This window comes from Phoca vitulina, unplaced genomic scaffold, assembly GCF_004348235.1.
Source record: "Phoca vitulina isolate PV1807 unplaced genomic scaffold, GSC_HSeal_1.0 scaffold5, whole genome shotgun sequence".
In the NCBI taxonomy this organism is placed as follows: domain Eukaryota; kingdom Metazoa; phylum Chordata; class Mammalia; order Carnivora; family Phocidae; genus Phoca; species Phoca vitulina.
This window is the reverse complement of record NW_022589708.1, coordinates 33,637,501-33,659,167: the sequence shown is the minus strand read 5'-3', so window position 1 is coordinate 33,659,167 and position 21,667 is coordinate 33,637,501. Positions and strand designations below refer to the sequence as shown.

Sequence of the window (21,667 nt, the reverse complement as noted above, 5' to 3'; positions counted from 1 at the left end):
TGGGAAGTTGAGAGGACGGTGAGATCGAAGAGTAATTCCTAAAGGAATCCAGGTTTCTTTTTGAGGTAATAAAGTTTTAAAATTGACTATGATGTAATGTGCACATATCCATGAATATACTTAAAACCATTGAATTATACAGTTTAAATGGATGACTGTATGGTTATGAATTATATCTCACTAAAGCTGTTTTAAAAAACAATATGGACAAAATGTTGACCATTGTTACAGTTGGGCAGTAGAACTGAGAGCTTCATATATTCTTCGCATATTAGAAAGTTTCCATAATAAAATGTTTTTTAAATACCCTTTCAGATGAAATTTAAATATCCAAAATATGTATGTACTTGGTTTAAAACAAGGTTGGTTTTTACCTCCTGTTTACCTCAAGTAGGAAAGATGCACAGAATTACCAGACTTGTTAACCAGGATACGTTGTTATTCCTATGCAGAAACACTTACATTTGACCTCCCGTGGAGCACATACTTTGCATTATACTTGTCAGAGCTATTTTCATCAAGAAATGCCATCTATGTGTCCCCTTGCCAGCATCTTTGCAGAGTTTACAACTTTCAGCAATTTATTGGCATCAGCTCTGCAATAGTGTTAAGCAGCTGCTCTGCAGTTGAGCTGTTTTAATATACCACCACTCTGTGCAAATAGTTTATATTAAATGGCCAAGATATGTGATTTGGGATTCAAGGGAGCAGTTTATCTCTTTTATAGAGATTATTTATGCAATAAGAGTCGTTATCCTCTTCCTCCTCCTCCTCCTCCTCCTCATCATCATCTGGAAGTTTCATAAGAATGTCCTTGCCCTTAATTCTTCCATTTTGATAGTAATTACTTTACTGCAATGTGGTTTTAATTGTTTCATTCTATTTCAGTTTTGTCCTAAGTCTCAATTGTATAGCCAGATGAAATTCTAGAGTTGTTAATTTTAATGAATGGTTCATCATTCTTGAAACTGTAATTTTTTTATGTGTTTGATATACTAGATTATAACATATATACTATTAGCTCTTTGAAAAACAGCATGAAAGTGTCAGAATTAATGAATATTATTATAAATCAGACTATGTATGTAGAATAATATTTAAATATCTCAAACTAGTGGTTAAAGGGAAAGAGGATTGGGGCATGTCACTTTTACAGTATTTGAATTTTACAATGAACAAGTAATGCTTGTATAATTTTGAAAAATGGGAATTTTAAAAAATATTTTGAGAAATTAATGGAGCATTTGCCAAGAATAGGCTAAAACAGCCAAAATAAAGGACTCCAGATTAGGGCAGTCTACATTTTGACATTTTGGAGAAGAGAGCCTGCTTTCTGCATGAGCCCTACAGTGAAGCCTACTAAACAGATTTTCTCGTCCACGTATTCAGAGGGAGTACTCAGTTGTTTTGTTCACATGAATGAAATGAAAAACAGAAAGAAAACTTTTAATCTGGTTCTTTGTTCATAATTTGGAACACACACGAAAGACTGTCAGAAACTGGAAGAAAATTAATAATTAACACAAAAGGGAAAAAATCACAACAGAGAAACTGACCCTGTTCTCCAAAGAAAACAAAAACAAAACTCCACAGCAGAAAAGAACTTACAAGGGGTAATTCATTTTTTCAGAAAAATTTGAGAAAGTAGTATTTCTATAAAATAAGAAACAGAGAACAACACAAAAAAATTGGTGATATTTTATTTTCAAAAATTGCTAAAATTAAAAAAATTGCTAAAATAAAAATCATGAAATTATTATAAGTAAAAATGCCAGGAGAAGGGTACAGAGAGGAAGAGAATGGGGTAGGAGGTAATAGGGTGATGGGTATTGAGAAGGGCACATGTTGTGATAAGCACTGGGTGTCATACTTACCTAATGAATCATTGAACACTACATCAAAAACTAATTATGTACTATACAGTGGCTAGCTGAACATAATAATAATAAAAAAAAAAACTTTGGGAAAGAAAAAAACAGAAATGAAATAAGAATCAGCTTGGCATCATAGTTCTCAGAAATTTGACTTTAGGAAACAACGAAATAATACCATCAAAGTCCTGAAGAAAAGCACAATACTTTCTTCCACAATACCCTCTCAGAAATAATGGAACTTGCCAAGATAAATAATAAAGAAATAAAGTAATAAAAAGAAATTTCAGAATAATAACTGGGCATCAGTCTTAAAAGCAGTCTACAAAATTGAACCCAGCTAATAAATAGCATGATTAAGAAGCTAGATAATCTTAGGTAATATGGGAAAAGGCATATAGTGTTTCCATCAATGAGAAAAAATAATAATAAAAGGCAGGAACTCTAAGGAGGAGGGAAATCTCTTTTAGAAAGTCAGAGTACAAATAGGAACCCAAGTAAATGGCATGATTTTGAGCAATAGATGTGATGTAAGAAAAAGAATTCAATTGAACATGATGCTTGAAACATTCTCCTTTGAACATCAGAGGTTCCTTTCTTGTGCTTCTAATCACACTCTCTGCTCTGCAGTGAACAGTATTTGTAAGTCATTAAATATAAGTACAAATAACCCTACTGCCAATCAGAAAAGGATGGTTTAAGACCAGAGAAAAGCAGAATCAAAAGCTAGGGAAATGAAATGCAAAAGTCAAGTCCAAACAGTAAGAGCAGAATCTTAAATAGGAGAAATGAGCCAATAATCAAGAGCCAGACAAGAACATGGTAAGAACCAAACCAGATCAGGAACAAACCAGAAGATCTCAAGGTGACTTCATCTTACCAAACGATTCTGTTTTGTAGTGACGAGTAAGTTTTCTAGCTCGTATATGTTAATGTTGGTTTATTTATTTTTGTTTTGTCAGTCTGAGAATTGAGATCTCATAATTACAACCATTCTATTTATAATAATAATACCAATAAGGGCATGACAGTTTATGCCAAAAATGTTGGTGAAAGATCTATTAAAATATTGTCATGGATAGAAAGACTCAATATCATAAAAGTCAGTTCTTCTAAGTTTTTCTTTTAATTTAACATAAGTCCACCCCTATCTCTAAGAATAGAGCCAAAAATACATCCAAATCATTAAACATTATAACAGTGTGACATGGGTGTATGAACTGACAGACTATTGGAATAGAATTTAAAAGTCCAGGAATAAATCATCTACTTATGGAAGTTTAGTGTATGATAAAGATAAGCATCTGAAATGGGTGAGTACATAATGTTATCACAGAATAGCTTTGGGGGAAAGATGTCGAATCCACACCCTTCACCATAATCCAGGATAAACTTCAAACAGATCAGAGGTCTAAACGTTTGAAAAGGAAAAGAAAAAGAAAGCATAAAAGTAACTTGAGGAAAATGGAAGAAGAAAACACAGAGAAGGCTGTAAAATGAGAGATTGACATATTCAGCTACATCAGAATCAGAAAGTTTGGCATAGCCAAAAAAAAAAAGGCATAAACATAGATAAAAGAAAAATGGGGGGGGGGGGGGCTCCCACTCATATTACAAAGGGCTAAAATCTCTAACATATAAAGAGCTTCTTGACATGTGTAAGAAAATGACCAATCACCCAGGAGAAAAATGGGCCAAGAATATCAAATACCCTTAAATATATGAAAACCTCTCAACCTCTCAATAGAAGAAATGCAAAATAAACATACTCACTTATCAGACTGGCGAATAGCCAAAAAGGTAACACAAGCATACATTTTATCAATTAGGAAACTGAAGCTCATTGAACCAGAGTAGATTGCCTAAGTTTACATAGTGAGTAACAGAGTCAGGAATAGATGTGTCTTTGACTTCTAACCTAATGCTAAAGTATTTCCAGTACATGTGCTTGGCTTTCTGTGTGTTCAGTACATGATGGTATTGTGGATACTATTTGATGTTAAAGTGGAATTTTCATTCCCCAAATTTACCATTGGTATAAAAGGGATGGCTCATTTATGTAACCCAACATAATAAAACTGAGCAAAATTTTTCTACATGTTCTCTTGGTATCCATTGTAGCTGTATTTTTGTAGTGGGAATTTTATAGAACTGTGTTACTTGTGCAGTGTTCTTTACCTGCATTTCAGAAACCATGCTAACATTGTCTAATGCAGCCAGAAGAATGAAAGTAGACTGTGCCAACACCCTAAATTGAGGTGATCCTAGTCTGGATGAAGCAAAGACCTATGAATTTCCCTTCTGTCTCCTGACCAGCGTCAGGAATGAGCTGTTTCCTGTAACTGCTCCTCTACCAGCAGCAGAAGGAAGGCAAAGAGAAACAAATGACGGCCTCCTCCCCAGCACTTAGGCGCCAAAGCCCTCTGCCTAATGTACCTGCACCTCCTTCCTCTTCTCCCTCCTCATCCTCATTGCCCCACCTGTCCCCTTCCCCAACAAATATGATCCCCTTTACCTTACTAATCTGTAGATTAGTAATAGGTTGTGTTAAAGGTTATTTTTTCCTATTATTTTATCTTCATGCCAAGATACAAAAGTTAGGCAAGTACACATAGGTTCTTTCAGAGAGAAAGTTTTCTTTCAATAGCCTGAGAGCCCATCATCTCCCCTTCCCCTTCTCCTTACAGTGGTAAATAGAAGAGGAGCTAAAATCTACCGTAATACCAGATATGTTTAAAATCAAATCAGTGATTATGTACTTCACTATGGAGAACATATAAATGACATAACATAATCTTGAAAGCAGAAAGATCCCTCAAAAGGCTCAAATGATATTATATCAGATTGGCAGTGTCTGAAGGTGCACACATTCTCATGTGCATCCGCCAAGCCAACCCCAGGACTTCAGAAAGGAGAAAAAGGATTCTGGCACCATTTCATCCAGCTCCTCTATTGGCCCTAAGATTTGGTGGCTTGAACTCAACAGCTCTGTTTTAAAATACCCACTCAAGCTAGATGGTTCTAAATAGAACTAATGACAGCCAGGGGAAAAAAAAAAAAAAAAAAGGCCTGTAGGAACTTGCTCTGACCCAGAGCTGATGTCTATAAACAGATTAGTAGAAGGGAGCAGAACAGCTCTCTGTCACCATAACTTTGGTGTCTTGGCATGAAAATGAAATAATAGGGAAAAAATGACTTCCAACATAGCCCACCACTATTCTACAGATAATAAGGTAAAGGAGAGTTTAATCTGTCCTCTCTCCACATGCTTGTATTTGATTGAATGAATTTAGTAATTAATCATAAATATCCACTAAGTAGTGTTAGATGCTAACAGTTTGACTGTGGGGAGAAATAAAAGACAAAATAGACTGAGAAGGGGAATGACTGAAAATTGTGATCTGAGCTCTTTAACAAGTTCAGCATAATTAATTCTTAGTTCAAACAGCAACTGCTAAAGCCAACTCCAGTTTTCATTTATAAAAGAATGGGGAATGACATGATTGAAGAAATCCTGAAGTTGTATTAAACTTAAGGTTTGAACTGGTGATTAGTAGGCAAGGAAAAGAGTTTTGGACTCTTTTTCCCTACTATCTTCTTATAAAACTTCAAAAGGAAATGGGATAATTGAAGAGGAGGAAGAGAAAAAATTAAGTGCCTAAATCATCTACTCAACAAACAGGTGTAGAAAACCTTCGGCGGAAAGTAGCTCCGCCAGTGGGTCCGAGGTTTGTCCGTTAGAATCACTAGGAGATCTTTAGAAAATTCCAAAGCCAAGGCCATCTCCTTCCCAGTTACTCACAGTCTCTGCGGGTGGAACACAGACATCAGTAGTTTTTGAAGTGCCACAGGCGATCCCAATATGCAGAAAAATCAGGGGCCCACTAGAGCATGGAATGATATATTTATCACTTACCATCCTAAAAATACTAATGGTATGAATCGATAATTATGTGCAGCATTGTACATTGACATGTTGTTAGTTTCATAGCTCTCCTCATTCATATAGTGATTGCTTCAAATGTTTCTTCTACTTCAAGAGTAAAAATAAATGTTTTACCATACATCATTTTTAGTCTGCTTGCTAAAATCACACTTGCCATTATCTTCTGTTTTCATCTATCAACAGGAATTGGCAGCAATTAAACAGATTGTCACCAATATGCGTAGTAAGCACTCTGAGGACCAGTTACTTCTTACTAAAACAGATGCAAAAAATATGACAGAGAATCATAAATCAAAGACTTTAAATGTGCCTAGAGAACATGAAGACAATATATATATACCCAAACCAACACTCTTTGTAAGTACAACCAATATTAACTTAGAATTTTAATATCTCTGATTTTTATAAGTATATTTAAGTTTCTTACCTCTTATTCCTATTGGCTTTAAACTAATTTTCAGTTTTATTAAAAGGCCTTGAGAGATCTATTATTAATCCCTTTTCTGAATGTATGTATTACCTACCTTACAACTGATAGTTGGTTTTTAGTTAACATATTGGACTTGCCCAGAAATGAGCCTTAATCTAGCATTTACCTCCTCCAGTCTTCAGGACTTGTAGGGGAATCAGAGGGACATTTCGTATAACATACAAATTTTTAATTTACCTAAGAATAAAAAGACATGCAAAATATCTCCTTCCCCCTCTTTTTGAAATTAGTATATTTTGCTCTAAGAGGTTCTTCATAAAGTACAACACTAATCATATTAACATAAACTAAAATGCATTTTTAGGTAGAAATGTACATGTAATCATTCAAAAAACAAAAAATTAGAAAAATTTGGATTAAAAGAGAAAATACTGAAAATGTTTTAACAAGAATAAAAATAAAAAGGCAACACAATCAAAATAGTAACATTATTAAATATTACACTTTAACATGGTTTCCCATCCTTGCTTTAATTTCCCAGAAGAAGTATGATTTTTACCATCTGAACAGACACTCAAAACCAGACAGATTTTCTCTGTGATACTCTGATTTAGTGAATCCCCAGAATCTTAGTTTTTTAAAACTTCCAAGATGATTATAATAATTGGTCAAGTATGGGAGCTTCTGATCTAAGCTACTTCATTATACATTCAGATAATGCTGCTCGAGATCAATGTGATATGAGAGATTGCTTGGTGATTACATGGTTCAACATCCTTTTTTAAAAAATGACAGAGTTACAATTTAGATGGAATAAGGGATAATTACTGTAAGGATCCATGTGGCGGTAATGGAGACTGAGCTGACAGGAGAGAGAAAACAGGAAGCCTAGATTGACCAGCCAGGAAACAAGGCAGCTATACGGATTTCCGGATTTCCGCAGCTGTGTCCTGGGATCTTTTCCTCTGGTGGTACACCAGCTTCTCTTTGTTTCTCTCCCAGTTTCTGCTTACTCATAGTTTCCACTTCCTCATTAATTTGCTCTTGGCCTCTTGTCTTGAGACATGCTTCCTTCCCACATCTACTCTCTTATAACCTAGTTCTCTGTGTATTTTCCAAAAACAAGAATCTAATTGGCGCAGCTTATTTTTGTTGGGTGATACGCCTTTGTGGCAAGTCTTGGTAAGGTTATTAGCCAGGCTACTGAATGGCCGCTCTTACTAGTGAGCAGGAATCACATGGTACCAAATAAGCTGCCTAGAGCTATTTAATCCAAAGGACCATGGCTCAGAAAGTGGGCTAAGATGATGGCAGACAATATGATATGTCTATTATATTAAAATCTAATACATAGCTGTTGATGGGATAAGTAAGGTCAGATGAAAACCACAAGATATAGCCAATTACTTAAAGCCTGTCACACCCTCTGATCTGCCTTTCTGACCCTTCTCTGTTCCAAGCAGTGAACTATTCCTTCTGACCCTGACCTCCTGCATTTCTGACTTTGGCTGGTAACCTGATTCTGATATCCTGACTACAACCAGTATATAATTAACAGTAAAATTTCTCCAGTACCTCAAAATAAGGTTATTCAGTGAGAATAAAATTAAGAAGATTCAAAATATAAAGTATTAATTGGGTGGTCTTTATTTCCTTCTTTTTGCCTATGTGTGTTTTCTGGGGTTTTTTTCTATAATAAACTTAATTTCTTTTATAATAAGGGAAAATTTTTCAAAAGAGGTATGAGCTCAGGAGCGCCTGGCTGGTTCAGTCAGTAGAGCATATAGCTCTTAATCTCAGGGCCATGAGTTCAAGCCCCATGTTGGGTGTGGAGCCTACTTTAAAAAAAAAAAAAAAGAGGCATGAGCTCAGCTATACCCTAATGAAAAGTGAGAGCTAATACTGGAAACCAGTCAAATCAAGACTGTGTGCTAATGCAAAATTGTTAATGTGAATTGACTGGGTAACCTGGAAGGAGTCATTTAAACACTCTGAGCTGGTTCTAATCTGTAAAATGAGGGGGGATCATATGAAATGAGGTCTAGACATCTTTTATACTAATATGCTATTATTCTTTTCAGGCATTATAATTTTTATAGTTACTATTTTGAATATTTTCAATTTTCCATAGCAACATTTTTCTTGCATCTCATCTAATCTTGTTAATAAGGAATTTATGATGTACGTATTTGAAAATAAGATCTAGTTATTTTATAATCTTAGTGTTTTTTTTTTTAAGATTTTATTTATTTATTTGACAGAGAGAGATAGTGAGAGCAGGAACACAAGCAGGGGGGCAGTGGGAGAGGGAGAAGCAGGCCTTTTGCAAGCAGGGAGCCCGATGTGGGGCTCGATCCCAGGACCCTGGGATCATGACCTGAGCCGAAGGCAGACACCCAATGACTGAGCCACCCAGGCGCCCCAATCTTACAGTTTTATAACTAAAATGGAAACATTTCTAATTTGCTTCCAGATCCTTTGGCTGAAATTATTTGCTATTGATATTTTTCCCTGATACCAAATTTAATGCTGAATAGATGGATGGATGTGTGTTCATATATGCATTGAAAAGATGAGGAAAACAAAACTGTCAATGGGGCAGTAGGGTAGAGGTAGAGCTGTGATTTAGAAGAGCTTGAGATACTTGTCTTTATATGCTTTTATATTCATATGAGCCTTTTGCAGTACCCATGTGATAATTTATATATGAAGAGAACCCCAAAAGGTGCATTTGATAGACAGCTTTCTCAAGTTCTGGCCATTAAAATCACAGATAGGGCAGAGTTGTTTTTCAGGCATTGAATGCCCCAACAAAGACTAGATTGAGCCATGGAATGTAAGTGCTGTAAGTATAGGAGCTGTGTTTCCATTGCCTGGCACAGCTCAGGAACAAAGTTGATACTCAATAAATATTTGGAATTGAGGACTTAAAAAAGATATGGTTAGGTGGCTTCCTGATTTACTTATCTTCTTAGCTGTTAAAACTCTACTGGGTGGGGTACTTAAGTGTTAACACTAAAAGGACAGGGACAGTGAAAAGCAGCAACTCCCATTGCTGTGGTTAGTGCCCAAGACTATGGTTAGTGCTACTTCTACAACGGGCAGCACCAACTCAGTCCCTTTCATTCATAATCACCCAGTTCATTCCCGCTAATCACCTACTTTCTCTCTCAAGGTAGCTTTTAAGCTGTGCTAGCCCTTTTCTCTAGCCTTACCTCGCTCCTTTCTAGAAAAAAATTGGAGCTGTTCTAATCCTCTTTGGAGCAACTTTCCTTTTTCCTTCCAGAGCAGCATGGGACTAACTTTTGCTAGTGTTCTGCTACCATCCTTTTCCAAATCAGCATTTTTACTCAGGATTCATATCATTGTCACTATTTTCTCAATAAAAATGCAGATGTTGGGCGCCTGGGTGGCTCAGTCGTTAAGCCTCTGCCTTCGGCTCAGGTCATGGTCCCAGGGTCCTGGGATCGAGTCCCGCGTCGGGCTCCTTGCTCAGTGGGGAGTCCGGTTCTCCCTCTCCCTCTGCCCCTGCTTGTGTCCCCTCTCTCGCTGTGTCTCCCTCTGTCGAATAAATAAATAAAATCTTAAAAAAAAAAAATGCAGATGTTAGCAATCCTGCTCTTAAGTCTTTTCTCCAAGCAGATTGTCAGCATTGAAACAATAAAAACCTTAGGCTCCAGGGAGGGCAGGGAACATCACAAGAATAGTAGCACCAGTACTTTGTGTATGAAGTTTCCAGATTACAGTGAGTTTATGGTTGGGTTCAGACCTTAACTTAGATTGGTTATCTCAATGGCTAGCATCTGTTGGATGGGTAAATTACGTTTATGTAATGTAAATGGCTATATGACCACATGACTCTGTAGAAGTGATTTAGAAGGCTACATGTGGTCATCTGGAAGACAAAAAATGTTCAAATAAGTACAATTTAGTTCAACAGGTTTGTCCTGACTACATGCAGGAACCCTTGCTAAACATTATAGAATATTTGATCATTTTGATACAGATGAAATTGGGTGGACTATTTTTAAAGTAAAATAAAGAAAATGCTAAGTGCTATGGAAATTTAAAGAAAGAGTAGCTACTATGATGTTGATGTGCTCCTGCAGAAAGAAAGTATTTGAGATTCGGGCCTTGAAGAATGTCTAAGATTTTGACAGGTGAAAATGAGGGTTAGAGAGTGAGAAATTTCAAAGGCAGGAAAAGTACAATATTCACAAATTATTTTCTGATTTGTGCTTCTTTCCATTATTCAGTAATAGGATTCTAATATGTATTTTTTATATCTAGACTTTATTCCTTTCTTTTTTTTAAGATTTTATTTATTTATTTGACAGAGACAGAGAGAGAGAGAGCATACGCAGGGGGAGCAGCAGGCAGAAGGAGAGGGAGAAGCAGACTCCCCACTGAGCAAGGAGGCCAACTCGGGACTCGATCCCAGGACCCTGAGATTGTGACCTGAGCCGAAGGTGGATGCTTAACCAACTGAGCCACCCAGGCGCCCCAGGACTTTCTTTCTTTCTTACTACATTCTTATCCCTGACTTCAGTCACTTCATGACCCATTAACACTTTCCTTAGGACAAAAGGGGAAATAAAAGTAGATGGGATAGGGGCGCCTGGGTGGCTCAGTCGTTAAGTGTCTGCCTTCGGCTCAGGTCATGGTCCCAGGGTCCTGGGATCGAGCCCCACATCGGGCTCCCTGCTCCGTGGGAAGCCTGCGTCTCCTCTCCTGCCCACCCTGCTTGTGTTCCCTCTCTAGCTGTGTCTCTCTCTCTCTGTGTCAAATAAATAAATAAATAAATAAATAAATAAGTCTTTTAAAAAAAAAAAAGTAGATGGGATATACCTAGAGTAGTCAGATTCATAGAAGCAGAAAATGGCCCAGTGGCTGCTAGGAACTGGGGGCGTGGGGAGCTACCGTTCAACGGGGACAGAATTTCAGTTACACACGAGGAAAAGGGTGTTGTGGATGAATGGTGATGATGGCCGGACAACAATGTCAACAACTTAATGCCACTGACCTGTACACTTAAAAACGATAATGGTGGCAAATTTTATGTCATGTGTATTTTACCACAATTTAAAAATTATTTTTTCTAAGTAGATAGGTTATAAAAACAGTTTTTCTCATCACTCATCACAAATGAATTTAGCAGTTATTTGTAATATGGTAATATAATGAATACAACTGGATGTATTAAGACAAGTGACACAGGCTGCCACGCTGGGGTAGCCTTACTACAGGGTTGTGTGCTAACTCTGTGCCTCCCAACCTTTCTCAAGACATAACCACACGTGGGTGTGGCACTCCAGGTTAAATGAACTTTGCTGGTGGATTGAAGGGACCCCAGCCATCTCTGGAGGCTGAGGGGATCAACAGCTCATCATACCTATAATGCTTCCTTGTGACATTTGTACTGAGACTCTGGACTCCCTTTTTTTGATGATGAATCTAGATTTATCTCACCAAAGTATGCTCAGACCTCAAGATATGTAGCTATGCACATTTACATTTCAAAAAAAATAACTTTTCAGTTTCTAGCATCATGAGTTCTAATTGCAGCTTCTTCCTGATGTACTTTAGCTGGTAAGCTAATTTCGAAATAAGGAATTTCTTTGTGAGCATGGAAGTAGGGCAGTGAAGGTCGAATGATACGGGACAGTCTCTCATTTAGTTGGTAGGAAAGCCAGGTCAGCTGACCTAGGCTCGCTTAGGTTGGGCCCTGCCTGTGAAGACTCTTTAAATATTTATTTCTGTGATTCCCAGTTTATATCTTTTTTTGGAAAACAAAGTTATATCTACTAGACAGCATCTTTCTTTTCTTTAGAGAAGTGGCACTTTTTTGGTGTTTGAACACAAATAGATTCTTAATTTCTAGCTTTTTTTCTAGATTCCAGGAATAATCCACCAGGTTTATGATATCTGTATTATCATCATTCTTTCTCATTTTAAAATACTTTCTCAATGTGTTAGAATCCCCAGGTAATATATTAATGTTTTAGTTGACTGCTTGTCGATGACACAAAGGTACCTATCTTATCAGTTATTTATCTCCAGAATCACATTGTAACATGGTAGATTAGTCCTGGTAGGTTTCCAGTTAATCCTGTCATTTGTTTCTGCCACAGCGCTCTGAGCTCTTCCCTAAATCTGGAGTACAGTTTACTTAAGGTTTGTTAACCCTCAACTGATAATCCAAAGTTTTCACTAATTCGTACTGTTTCTTTATAAAATCACAAATACAATTTAACCTAAACCAGCACATAAAAACTAGAGCTATATGCCGTATATACATATAAAAAGGGTTTCAATGTAATGGAACCTATGAGAGATCAAGTATCTCAAAGTCAATTTATGCAGTGGAAAAGCAGCTAATCCCTGGAAAGAGGCACACTTGATTGTGGCAAATCTACCTCATTAACACATCTGATAAAGAATGTATTGGTGGGGAGGGGAGGCAGGAGGTGGTCTGCAGTGGACCAAACACAGATAAAAGGAGTCAGGAAGAATTGTCTGCTACTGAAATTCTTGTACTGTCCTTTTTGGATCTTAAGATTCCTTTTTAATATCGAAAGTTTTATTTATCTTCTTCCCATGTACACAGAGCAGTAATATTTTTTGTATCAGTCGAATGAGAAAACACAGATGTACAAATTCTCTGCCCTTGACTATAAGCTTGAAGGTCTGTAGCTTGGTCTGTAGAAGCTACTTTCAGATTTTTTTTGTCCAGGAGCCACAGTTAAAAAACCAGTTCACATTGTGACCTAGTGATGATCACACACTTTCTCAAAACAGAATTTAACCCAGCTATGGCAGGTACTCTGACGTTTTCTATCCTATTCTAGCCTGTTGACTTTTTTTTCCTCAATTCTGGTCTTTACCCATAAAATTGATTTTCATACTCATGGGTGGGGACCTACAGTTTCTTTTTTTTCTTCCTTCCAGTTTTATTGAGCTATAATTGAAGAGGCCTACAGTTTCAAAAACACTGGCATAGATGTGCTTCTGAGACTGGCTCACCTTTTCCGGTCACCCAAAACCTCTCCATCTGTTTATCTGAGAACCACGCAATTTTTCAGTTTTACTGTGACTTCTTATGGTCTGTGACTGTTTTAAAAAAAAAAAAAAAAGGAAAGAAAAGAGTGCTGGTAAAACTAGCAGGCATTCCTGGCCAAATGACAATTATATGTCTTATTACCAATTAATAGCATTCTCATTTGTACTTTGGTTTCTTTGGGATTTAGTTAGCCTCTGTTACCTTTTTTTTTAAAGATTTATTCATCCATTAGAGAGAGAGAGAGTGCTCATGCGCGCGTGGTTGTGCGCCCACACACATGGCAGAGAAAGACGGAGAGAAGAGAATCCCAGGCAGACTCCCTGCTGAGCACAGAGCCCAACTCTGGGCTCCATCCTGTGACCCCAATATCATGACCTCAGCCGAAACCAAGATTCAGACAGACACTCAACCAACTGAGCCATCCAGACACTCCGCCACTTTTTTTTTTTTTTTTTTAAGTCATCTCTACACCCAACATGGGGCTCGAACTTACAACCCCCAAGATCAAGAGTTGCATGATCCACCATCTAAGCTAGCCAGGAGCCCCAGCCTCTGCTACTTTTCAATTCTCTTAGCAGACAGCATCTGGCCTTCCCAGTGATTTCTTGATTTTGCCATGGAAGCTTCTTTGACCTTTTTTTTTAATATTACGCATTTTATTTTATTTTTTTTTAAGATTTTATTTATTTGACAGAGCAGCAGAGGGAGAGGGAGAAGCAGACTGCCTGCTCAGCAGGCAGTCCGATGTGGGACTCGATCTCAGGACCCTGGGATCATGACCTGAGCTGAAGGCAGATGCTTAACCGCTTAACAACTGAGCCACCCAGGTGTCCCTCTTTTTTTTTTTTTTTTTTTAAGATCTTCTTTATTTATTAGAGAGTGAGAGAGAGAGAGATCACGAGCAGGGGGTAAGGGTAGAGGGAGAAGCAGACTCCCCACTGAGCAGGGAGCCCGATGTGGGACTCAATCCCAGAATCCTGGGATCATGACCTGAGCCGAAGGCAGATGCTTAACCGACTGAGCCACCTAGGCGCCCCATCTTTTTTTTCTTTTTTTTTTTTTTTAAGTAGGCTCCACCCTGAGGTCAAGAGTTGCATGCTCTACCGACTGAGCCAGCCAGGAGCCTTTCTTTTACCTTAAATACTAAGGACTTTGAACTTTCTTTATAAGAAGGAAATACTGAAGTGTTTTAATACAGATTTTCACTTTAGAAAGATAAGCTTGGAAGAATTGTGGATGATTAATTGAAGAGAGAGCCAGATCAGAATTAGGAAGCTCTTGCAGGAATCAAGCCAGAAACAATGAAGGCCCAATGGGGTCAAGATAGGAACTGAATGAGTTAAGAAGATATTTCAATAAAAGCTAAGTTTTAGACTGCTTAGAATGAATGTAGTAAGTGAAAAGAAGAAATCTAGGATGAAGAAGAATGAAATATTTCTGGTTTAGATTACTGAATAAAGTGTGATACTATTCACCGAGACAGAGACTTTGGAGGATTGGGAGAGTTCATTTGACATACTGAATTTCAGTCACCCATGGAGACCATCCTGTGAAAGAATCTATAGCTCAAGTTAGAGCCATAGTGTGAAGATTCGGGAGTGGAGGAGAGTCTCCCAGCTTAGTTAGTGGTAATTGGAGTTGGCCAAAGCATGAATAAGGTCAAGAGGAGCTGATCATTGAAGTCACTTCCTGCAGTTTGTACATCAACTATCAACTATAAAACAATATAAAAAAGATAAAATTACAAGCTGTCATACTTATCTATATGCCTACACATACACATATATATTTAGAAATATGGTCCTTCAAAGTTAGAAGCAGATCTAAGTGGGAAAGAAGTAAACTGCATATTTATTGTAATATATCATATAAAATAGGATGTTTTGATAGGAATCAGTGCCTTCTGTAAGAAGTTCTGAGTGCTTTCTTCTGTAACAGTCCACCTCCCCTCTTTTTTGTTACTACTCTGTACAGCAAGGCTCTTTTTAGATTGAAATGATTGAGCAGTAAAGCTAAGAAGTTCTCTGGCAAATACTTAGCAATTCAGAAGCTCAAAGTACAGTGATTTGGATCTAGTAATTTTTTAGTAGATATCCATTGCATGAATAAATATCCATATATAGACAGGTAATACAAATGAAAAGATCCACGTCTTTGATTTTTTTTTTATAATTCTCTTTGAAAATAAAATCAATTCATAAATACTTACCTGTGTACGATATGTTAAATACAGGCTTTGAGCCAGAAAACACAGACATACCAGGTGGGAGATGATTTCTGACAAAAGAGAGAACCTTTGCCCTTAAGTATCTTTCTAAATTAAGAAAAGCAATTGTTTACTGTAATTTTACATACAAAGCCCCAATATTATATAGGTACTTAGTTCTCTGAACTGCCTCTCTTATTTTCCTTATAAGCATTTTACTTGATTTTTGTGGGTTTTTTTCTTTCTTTTTTCTTTTTTTTTTAACAGACCAAAAAAGAAGCACCAGAGTGGTCTAAGAAAGAAAAGATGAAGACCTAGTGTTTTGGACGGATTTGCTCTATCATTATTTACTCCCGAAGTTCTTTCTCTGATGAACAAAAAGTTTGTCATAATCATGTACTTGGCATTTTTTTAAATGACTAAAGTTTACTTTAACTGAATGTTAAAATAACAGATTTCAGCATGATAATCAACATGTATGAAGTGCAAACAATAGTATGCTTTGTATTTGGTTTTATCTGTTTTGTTACAAAATAAATATATACTCTTCTGATTTAAATTTTAGAGCTTTCATAATTCTCAATGCATTTTTAAAGTATGTGGCTTATAAATATTTGGCTAAATATTGTCATATTGGTGAGTGTATTTTCTAACTATATAAATACTAGGTTTAAAAGTCATAACAGAAATACCAAGACACTGTACATTTTTTAAAATTCAGAATCATTTGTGAAATCTAGTAGAAGACACTACAAATGCCCAGTAATGGTGGTCAGATATCACATAAATAGGTGGATATGAATTGCTGATTATTTCTTTTCTTTTAAAGATTTTATTTTATTTATTTATTTGACAGAGAGAGAGAGACAGCGAGAGAGAGAACACAAGCGGGGGGAGTGGGAGAGGGAGAAGCAGGCTTCCCGCAGAGCAGGGAGCCCGATGCAGGGCTCGATCCCAGGACCCTGGGATCATGACCTGAGCCGAAGGCAGATGCTTAACGACTGAGCCACCCAGGCGCCCCTGCGATTGTTTCTTTGGGCTCTGTTTTTCCTTATACTTCAGATGATCATTAATCAATAAAATCTAGGAGAAAATCTGTTATTTTATTGGTCAAGTAGAAATTCGGTGGAAAGTTTCTCATTACATTGGTGAAAACAACGCTGATTCAGATGCAGGATGGACCTAATTTCTAGTCAGTGAGGAAAAAAAGCATTTTCTCTTTTTCTCGACATAAAATACATTCCATTTCTCATTCAAGAGATAAAACTTAAAGAAGAGGGGGAAGGAGGGAAATAGAGTAAGAAAAGAAAAAGAGGGACGCCTGGGTGGTTCAGTCAGTTAAGCGGCTGCCTTCGGCCCAGGTCATGATCCCAGGGTCCTGGGATCGAGTCCCACATCGGGCTCCTTGCTTAGCAGGGAACCTGCTTCTCCCTCTCTCTCCCTCTGCTTGTGCTCTCTCTGTCAAATAAATAAAATCTTTAAAAAAAAAAAAAAAAAGAAAAGAAAAGGAAAAGAAATATACTTTTATATATCAGGTTTTCTCAACCACTATTGAACATAGTGGCTGGGTAATTTCTTTGTTCCAGGTGGGAGTGGGGGGCAGCCCTTTGCATTGCGGGATGTTTACCAGCATCTCTGGCCTCCACCACTAGATGACAGTAGCACCCCCCCAGTTGTGATAACCCAGAAATGTCTCCTGTCCCCTGGGGTAGCAAAATCACCCCCTGCATCCTAATGAAGAACCAGTGGTATCAATGGTTATCCTTGTAGATATGAAACAAGAATACTATCTGTTCAATGTGTTCTTTGAAAATCACAATAGTACAGAACTATTAGTTGAATGAGAGAACAGAAAAAGCCTTTGATAGTAATATATACTTGTAAATCTGTCATTGGCCTGAAGACCCTAATCCCATACCCCCTCCTTGTTCCATTTAGCTAAATATCTTCTAACATATGACTTTCTGCAACAAAGGTTTGTGAATATGACCTTTCTTAGGCATGCATTTTATTTTATTTTTTTTTTAAAGATTTTATTTATTTGACAGAGAGAGACACAGTGAGAGAGGGAACACAAGCAGGGGGAGTGGGAGAGGGAGAAGCAGGCTCCCTGCTGAGCAGGGAGCCCGATGCGGGGCTTGATCCCAGGACCCTGGGATCATGACCTGAGCCGAAGGCAGACACTTAACGACTGAGCCACCCAGGCGCCCCTAGGCATGCATTTTAAATCCAGCATGCCTGTATAATTCATTAAAACTAAATTAACTTGTAGACATAATTTGTTTCCTTCTAAAATGATAGAAGAAAATGTCTTATTTTCGACTCTAATTATAAATCTAAAAGCATTTTATGATTTACTTTAGTCAGTTCATTATTATATGATATTTTAATATAAAGGAATACTGATTGATTATCCAGGTTAAAGTAGGAACAAGGACAAGGGCACAGAAGTAGGAAAATTAGGAGCTCATTTAAGAAATAGAAACTACAGGGGCGCCTGGGTGGCTCAGTTGGTTAAGCAACTGCCTTCGGCTCAGGTCATGATCCTGGAGTCCCGGGATCGAGTCCCACATCGGGCTCCCTGCTCAGCGGGGAGTCTGCTTCTCCCTCTGATCCTCCCCCTCTCATGCTCTCTGTCTCCCACTCTCTCTCTCAGATAAATAAATAAAATCTTTAAAAAAAAAAAAAAAAAAAGAAATAGAAACTACAGGGCGCCTGGGTGGCTCAGTTGGTTAAGCGACTGCCTTCGGCTCAGGTCATGATACTGGAGTCCCTGGATCGAGTCCCGCATCGGGCTCCCTGCTCGGCAGGGAGTCTGCTTCTCCCTCTGACCCTCCCCCCTCTCATGTGTTTGCTCTCTCATTCTCTCTCTCAAATAAATAAATAAAAAAAATCTTTAAAAAAAAAAAAAAGAAATAGAAACTACAGTGATGAAGAAATTGAGGAAGTCTTCCTCGCTCCAAATCCTTAATTTTTTTTCCCTCTTCCTTTCATTTCTAGATGTAATTACTTTAAAAAAAAAAAAAAGTTGCTACTATCATTTCTTACCATAATATCTATTAATAAATCTCAGAGTTAGATTGGTTTTTTATTGAATTATATTTGACATACCATAACAGTTTCAGGTGTACAACATAGTGAGTTGATGTTTTTATACATTATGAAATGACCACCACAATAGGTCTAGTTACCCTCTCTCACCATACGAAGTTAATACAGCATTATTGACTATATTCCCTAGTTGTACATTACATCCCAGGGACTTATTTATTTTATAACTGGAAGTTTGTACCTCTTAATCCCTGTTGCCTCTTTCACCCGACCCTTAATCTCCTGATAGATTGTGATATGAAAGCCTCTTGGAAGACCTTTGTGGGTTTCTAATTCAGATGTCACGCCTTCCAGAAAGCCTTATCTGTCCTACCATAATAATCTGTATTAAGTTCTCTGTACTTTATATCTCTTTAACTCTGTTTACCATATTTTATAATAATTGTTTATACTTGTCCATTTCCTTGAGGGCAAGAATTGTTTCTTAACGCTTTTTTTGGTCCTTAGTATCTAGCACTGTGCCTTGAACTTAAGCAGTAGATGTTTACTTGATGAATTTGGGCATAGATGAGACATGGTGGTATAAATTTTTATTTTATTAATGTCTTAAAAATTAGAGATGGGTCTTGTTTTAGTATCATGGAATCTATTGTAGCTCATTTCTTAATGTCACTACAGCCCTTGCCTTTTCTCCAAATTTCCAGACCTTTACTTTTTCACTTTTTTTTCTCCTTACCACTTCCTTTTTTTATTATGCTAAAAAACACATAACATAAAATTTACTGGCTTACCCATTTTTAAGTGTGCAGTTCAGTAGTATTGAGTATATTCATTCACATAATTGTGCAGCAAATCTCCAGACTTTCTCATCTTTCAAATCTGAAACTACACTCATTAAACAGCTTCTCTTTTCCTCTTTTTCCCCTCCCTGGAAATACTTCTTTCTATTTCTATGAATTTGACTACTTTAGATTTCATATAAGTGGAATCATATAGTATTTGCCTTTTGGTGACTGGCTTATTACACTTAGCATAATGTCCTCAAGGTTCATCCATGTTGTAGCATATGTCAAAATTTCCATCTTATTTAAGACTGAATAATATTCCATTGTATGTGTATACCACATTTTGCTTATCCACTCATCCCTTGATGGATATCTGGGTCGCTTCCACCTCTTGGCTGTTGTGAATCTCCTTGCTTCCTAACTTTATCATATCCTTTCCTGGCTTTGGCATTTTCTTACCAAAAAATAAATAAAAACAAAATTAACATAAAATTCTTTTTTTTCTTGCTAAATGTTTTATGAAATGTCCAAATGTAAGAGTAATAGCTACCATTATCAAGCTCATTCTGTCAGCCAGTAGCTGCGTTACATGCTTTCTACTCCTTAATTTACTTAATCTTCACAGTAACTTTGCCAAGTAAGCATTATCTTCATTTTTAACATGAAGAAACTGAGACTCAGAGTAACTTAATGGCCCAAGATCAGACACATAATAAATAGTAGAAGTGGATCTGAACCAAGACTAATTCTAATGGCCATGCTCTTTCCAGTATACTCTACTGCCTCTATCCCCACCCCCCACCCCAGTGAGATGGAAAGGAGGGGGAAAAATCTTGATTTATCAGCTTTCTTGGAGGGGGAGGGGAATATATATATATATATATAGGACTTAGCATAGTTGGATTTTCATTCAAGAAAAATTCATGGATATAAGATCTATTCCTAAAGATAATAATGTTGCAGTGATAAAGGATTCTGACATGAAAGAATTCCATGTTCTTCTAACAGTCCTTACTAAGTTAATAGTATATAGTCAACTTTTCAGAACCAGCTGAATGCTCTATGCGTTAATTCACGCATTCATTCAACAAGTATGAAAAACCTAAAATGTATAAGGCATTTAAACTTTGAATTGTTTGTCCTCATCCTTTTCTCAAGGGGCTTTGAAAAAGAACTCTATGATGTCTCAATCACCAGAGGAGAGGTTTATTCTTATCAACCTCGATATAAGAATTTCTAAAAAGAACTATCACGGTGACCCAGAGTACTCCAAATTCACTATCTTGCACCGACAGTGGTTGGATAATCACCCGTCAGAAAGTTTAAAGCAAGATTCCCACACTTAGAGAAGGTTGAAGCTATTAATGAGACAGATGCCCTTTTACTCTAAAATCTTGAGAGGCTAAGAATATGCAAAAAGAAAAGGGAGTGTGGGAGAAAAAAATATAGTTTAATCTCACTTATTTTAGAAAGTAATAAGTACTATAAATGCTTCAAAGAAAGATTTCCTGAGGCTTGGAGGTCACCCAACAAAGCCAGCCAGTTAGCTATCAGAGTCCTCACTAGGTATCATTTACTTTGGTTGATTTACAAGAGTCCATAGTCCAGACCTCAGCTCTATAGGCTCAGAAACTTAATTTTATTAATGTATTGAAGGTGACATCTTTCAAGACTATACCCCCACTTACTGTTGTATGAATCACGTATTTTGAACAAACAGTAAAACTACAGACTATGACCCTAGGATCAGGGCAGATGGAGGATTGTCTCCCGGTTCCTCCTTGGCTTCTGCTGTACTGTGTAGTCATCATTTTCCTCCTTCCTCCTCTTCTAGCTGATCTTAAAACATGAGAATTTTTCAGAGTTTCTTTTTCCCCTTAAATCTTTTACCTATTCTGTACTTAATGTCTTGATAATTGCTACTCCCTGGCTTTAGTTACTATGTGCCAATATTCCCAAATTTTTACCTCTAGGCCAAACTGTTCCTTTTAATTTAACACCTGCTTACTTGACATTTCTACTTGGATGTCCTACTGTGACCTCAAACTTGACATGTACAAAAATGAGTTCAAGTTTCTTCTCCAGTCCCTCAGTTTCAATAAATGGTACCACCACCTACTCGCTGACTCCTGTCATGAACCTAGGAATCATTCTAGACCCTTCTTTTATTAACTCCCAAGCATTCAGTCACCAAGCCTTGTTGATCTGCCTCATAAATATTTCCCCTTTTTACAAAAATTTTGATTATGAAAATTTCCAAATATACAAAAGGGCAAGATAAACAGTGGCAGTGCAAAAGAGGAGACGGACATGTTCAC

General features: G+C 37.2%; 1 protein-coding gene across 2 annotated transcripts in view; it reads left to right on the top strand.

The window, feature by feature from the left end:
• Positions 1 to 16,118, top strand: part of PIBF1 (progesterone immunomodulatory binding factor 1) — a 209,439-nt gene extending 193,321 nt beyond the window's left edge. The window contains exons 17-18 of one of the 2 annotated variants that reach the window (XM_032402870.1): positions 6,001 to 6,174; positions 15,781 to 16,118. In XM_032402870.1, coding sequence (XP_032258761.1) covers positions 6,001 to 6,174; positions 15,781 to 15,831 — 225 coding nt within the window. In that variant the 3' untranslated portion in view covers positions 15,832 to 16,118. The remainder of the gene's footprint in view (positions 1 to 6,000; positions 6,175 to 15,780) is intronic. The other variant, XM_032402871.1, reaches the window with a different exon arrangement.
• Positions 16,119 to 21,667: the final 5,549 nt, after the last annotated feature.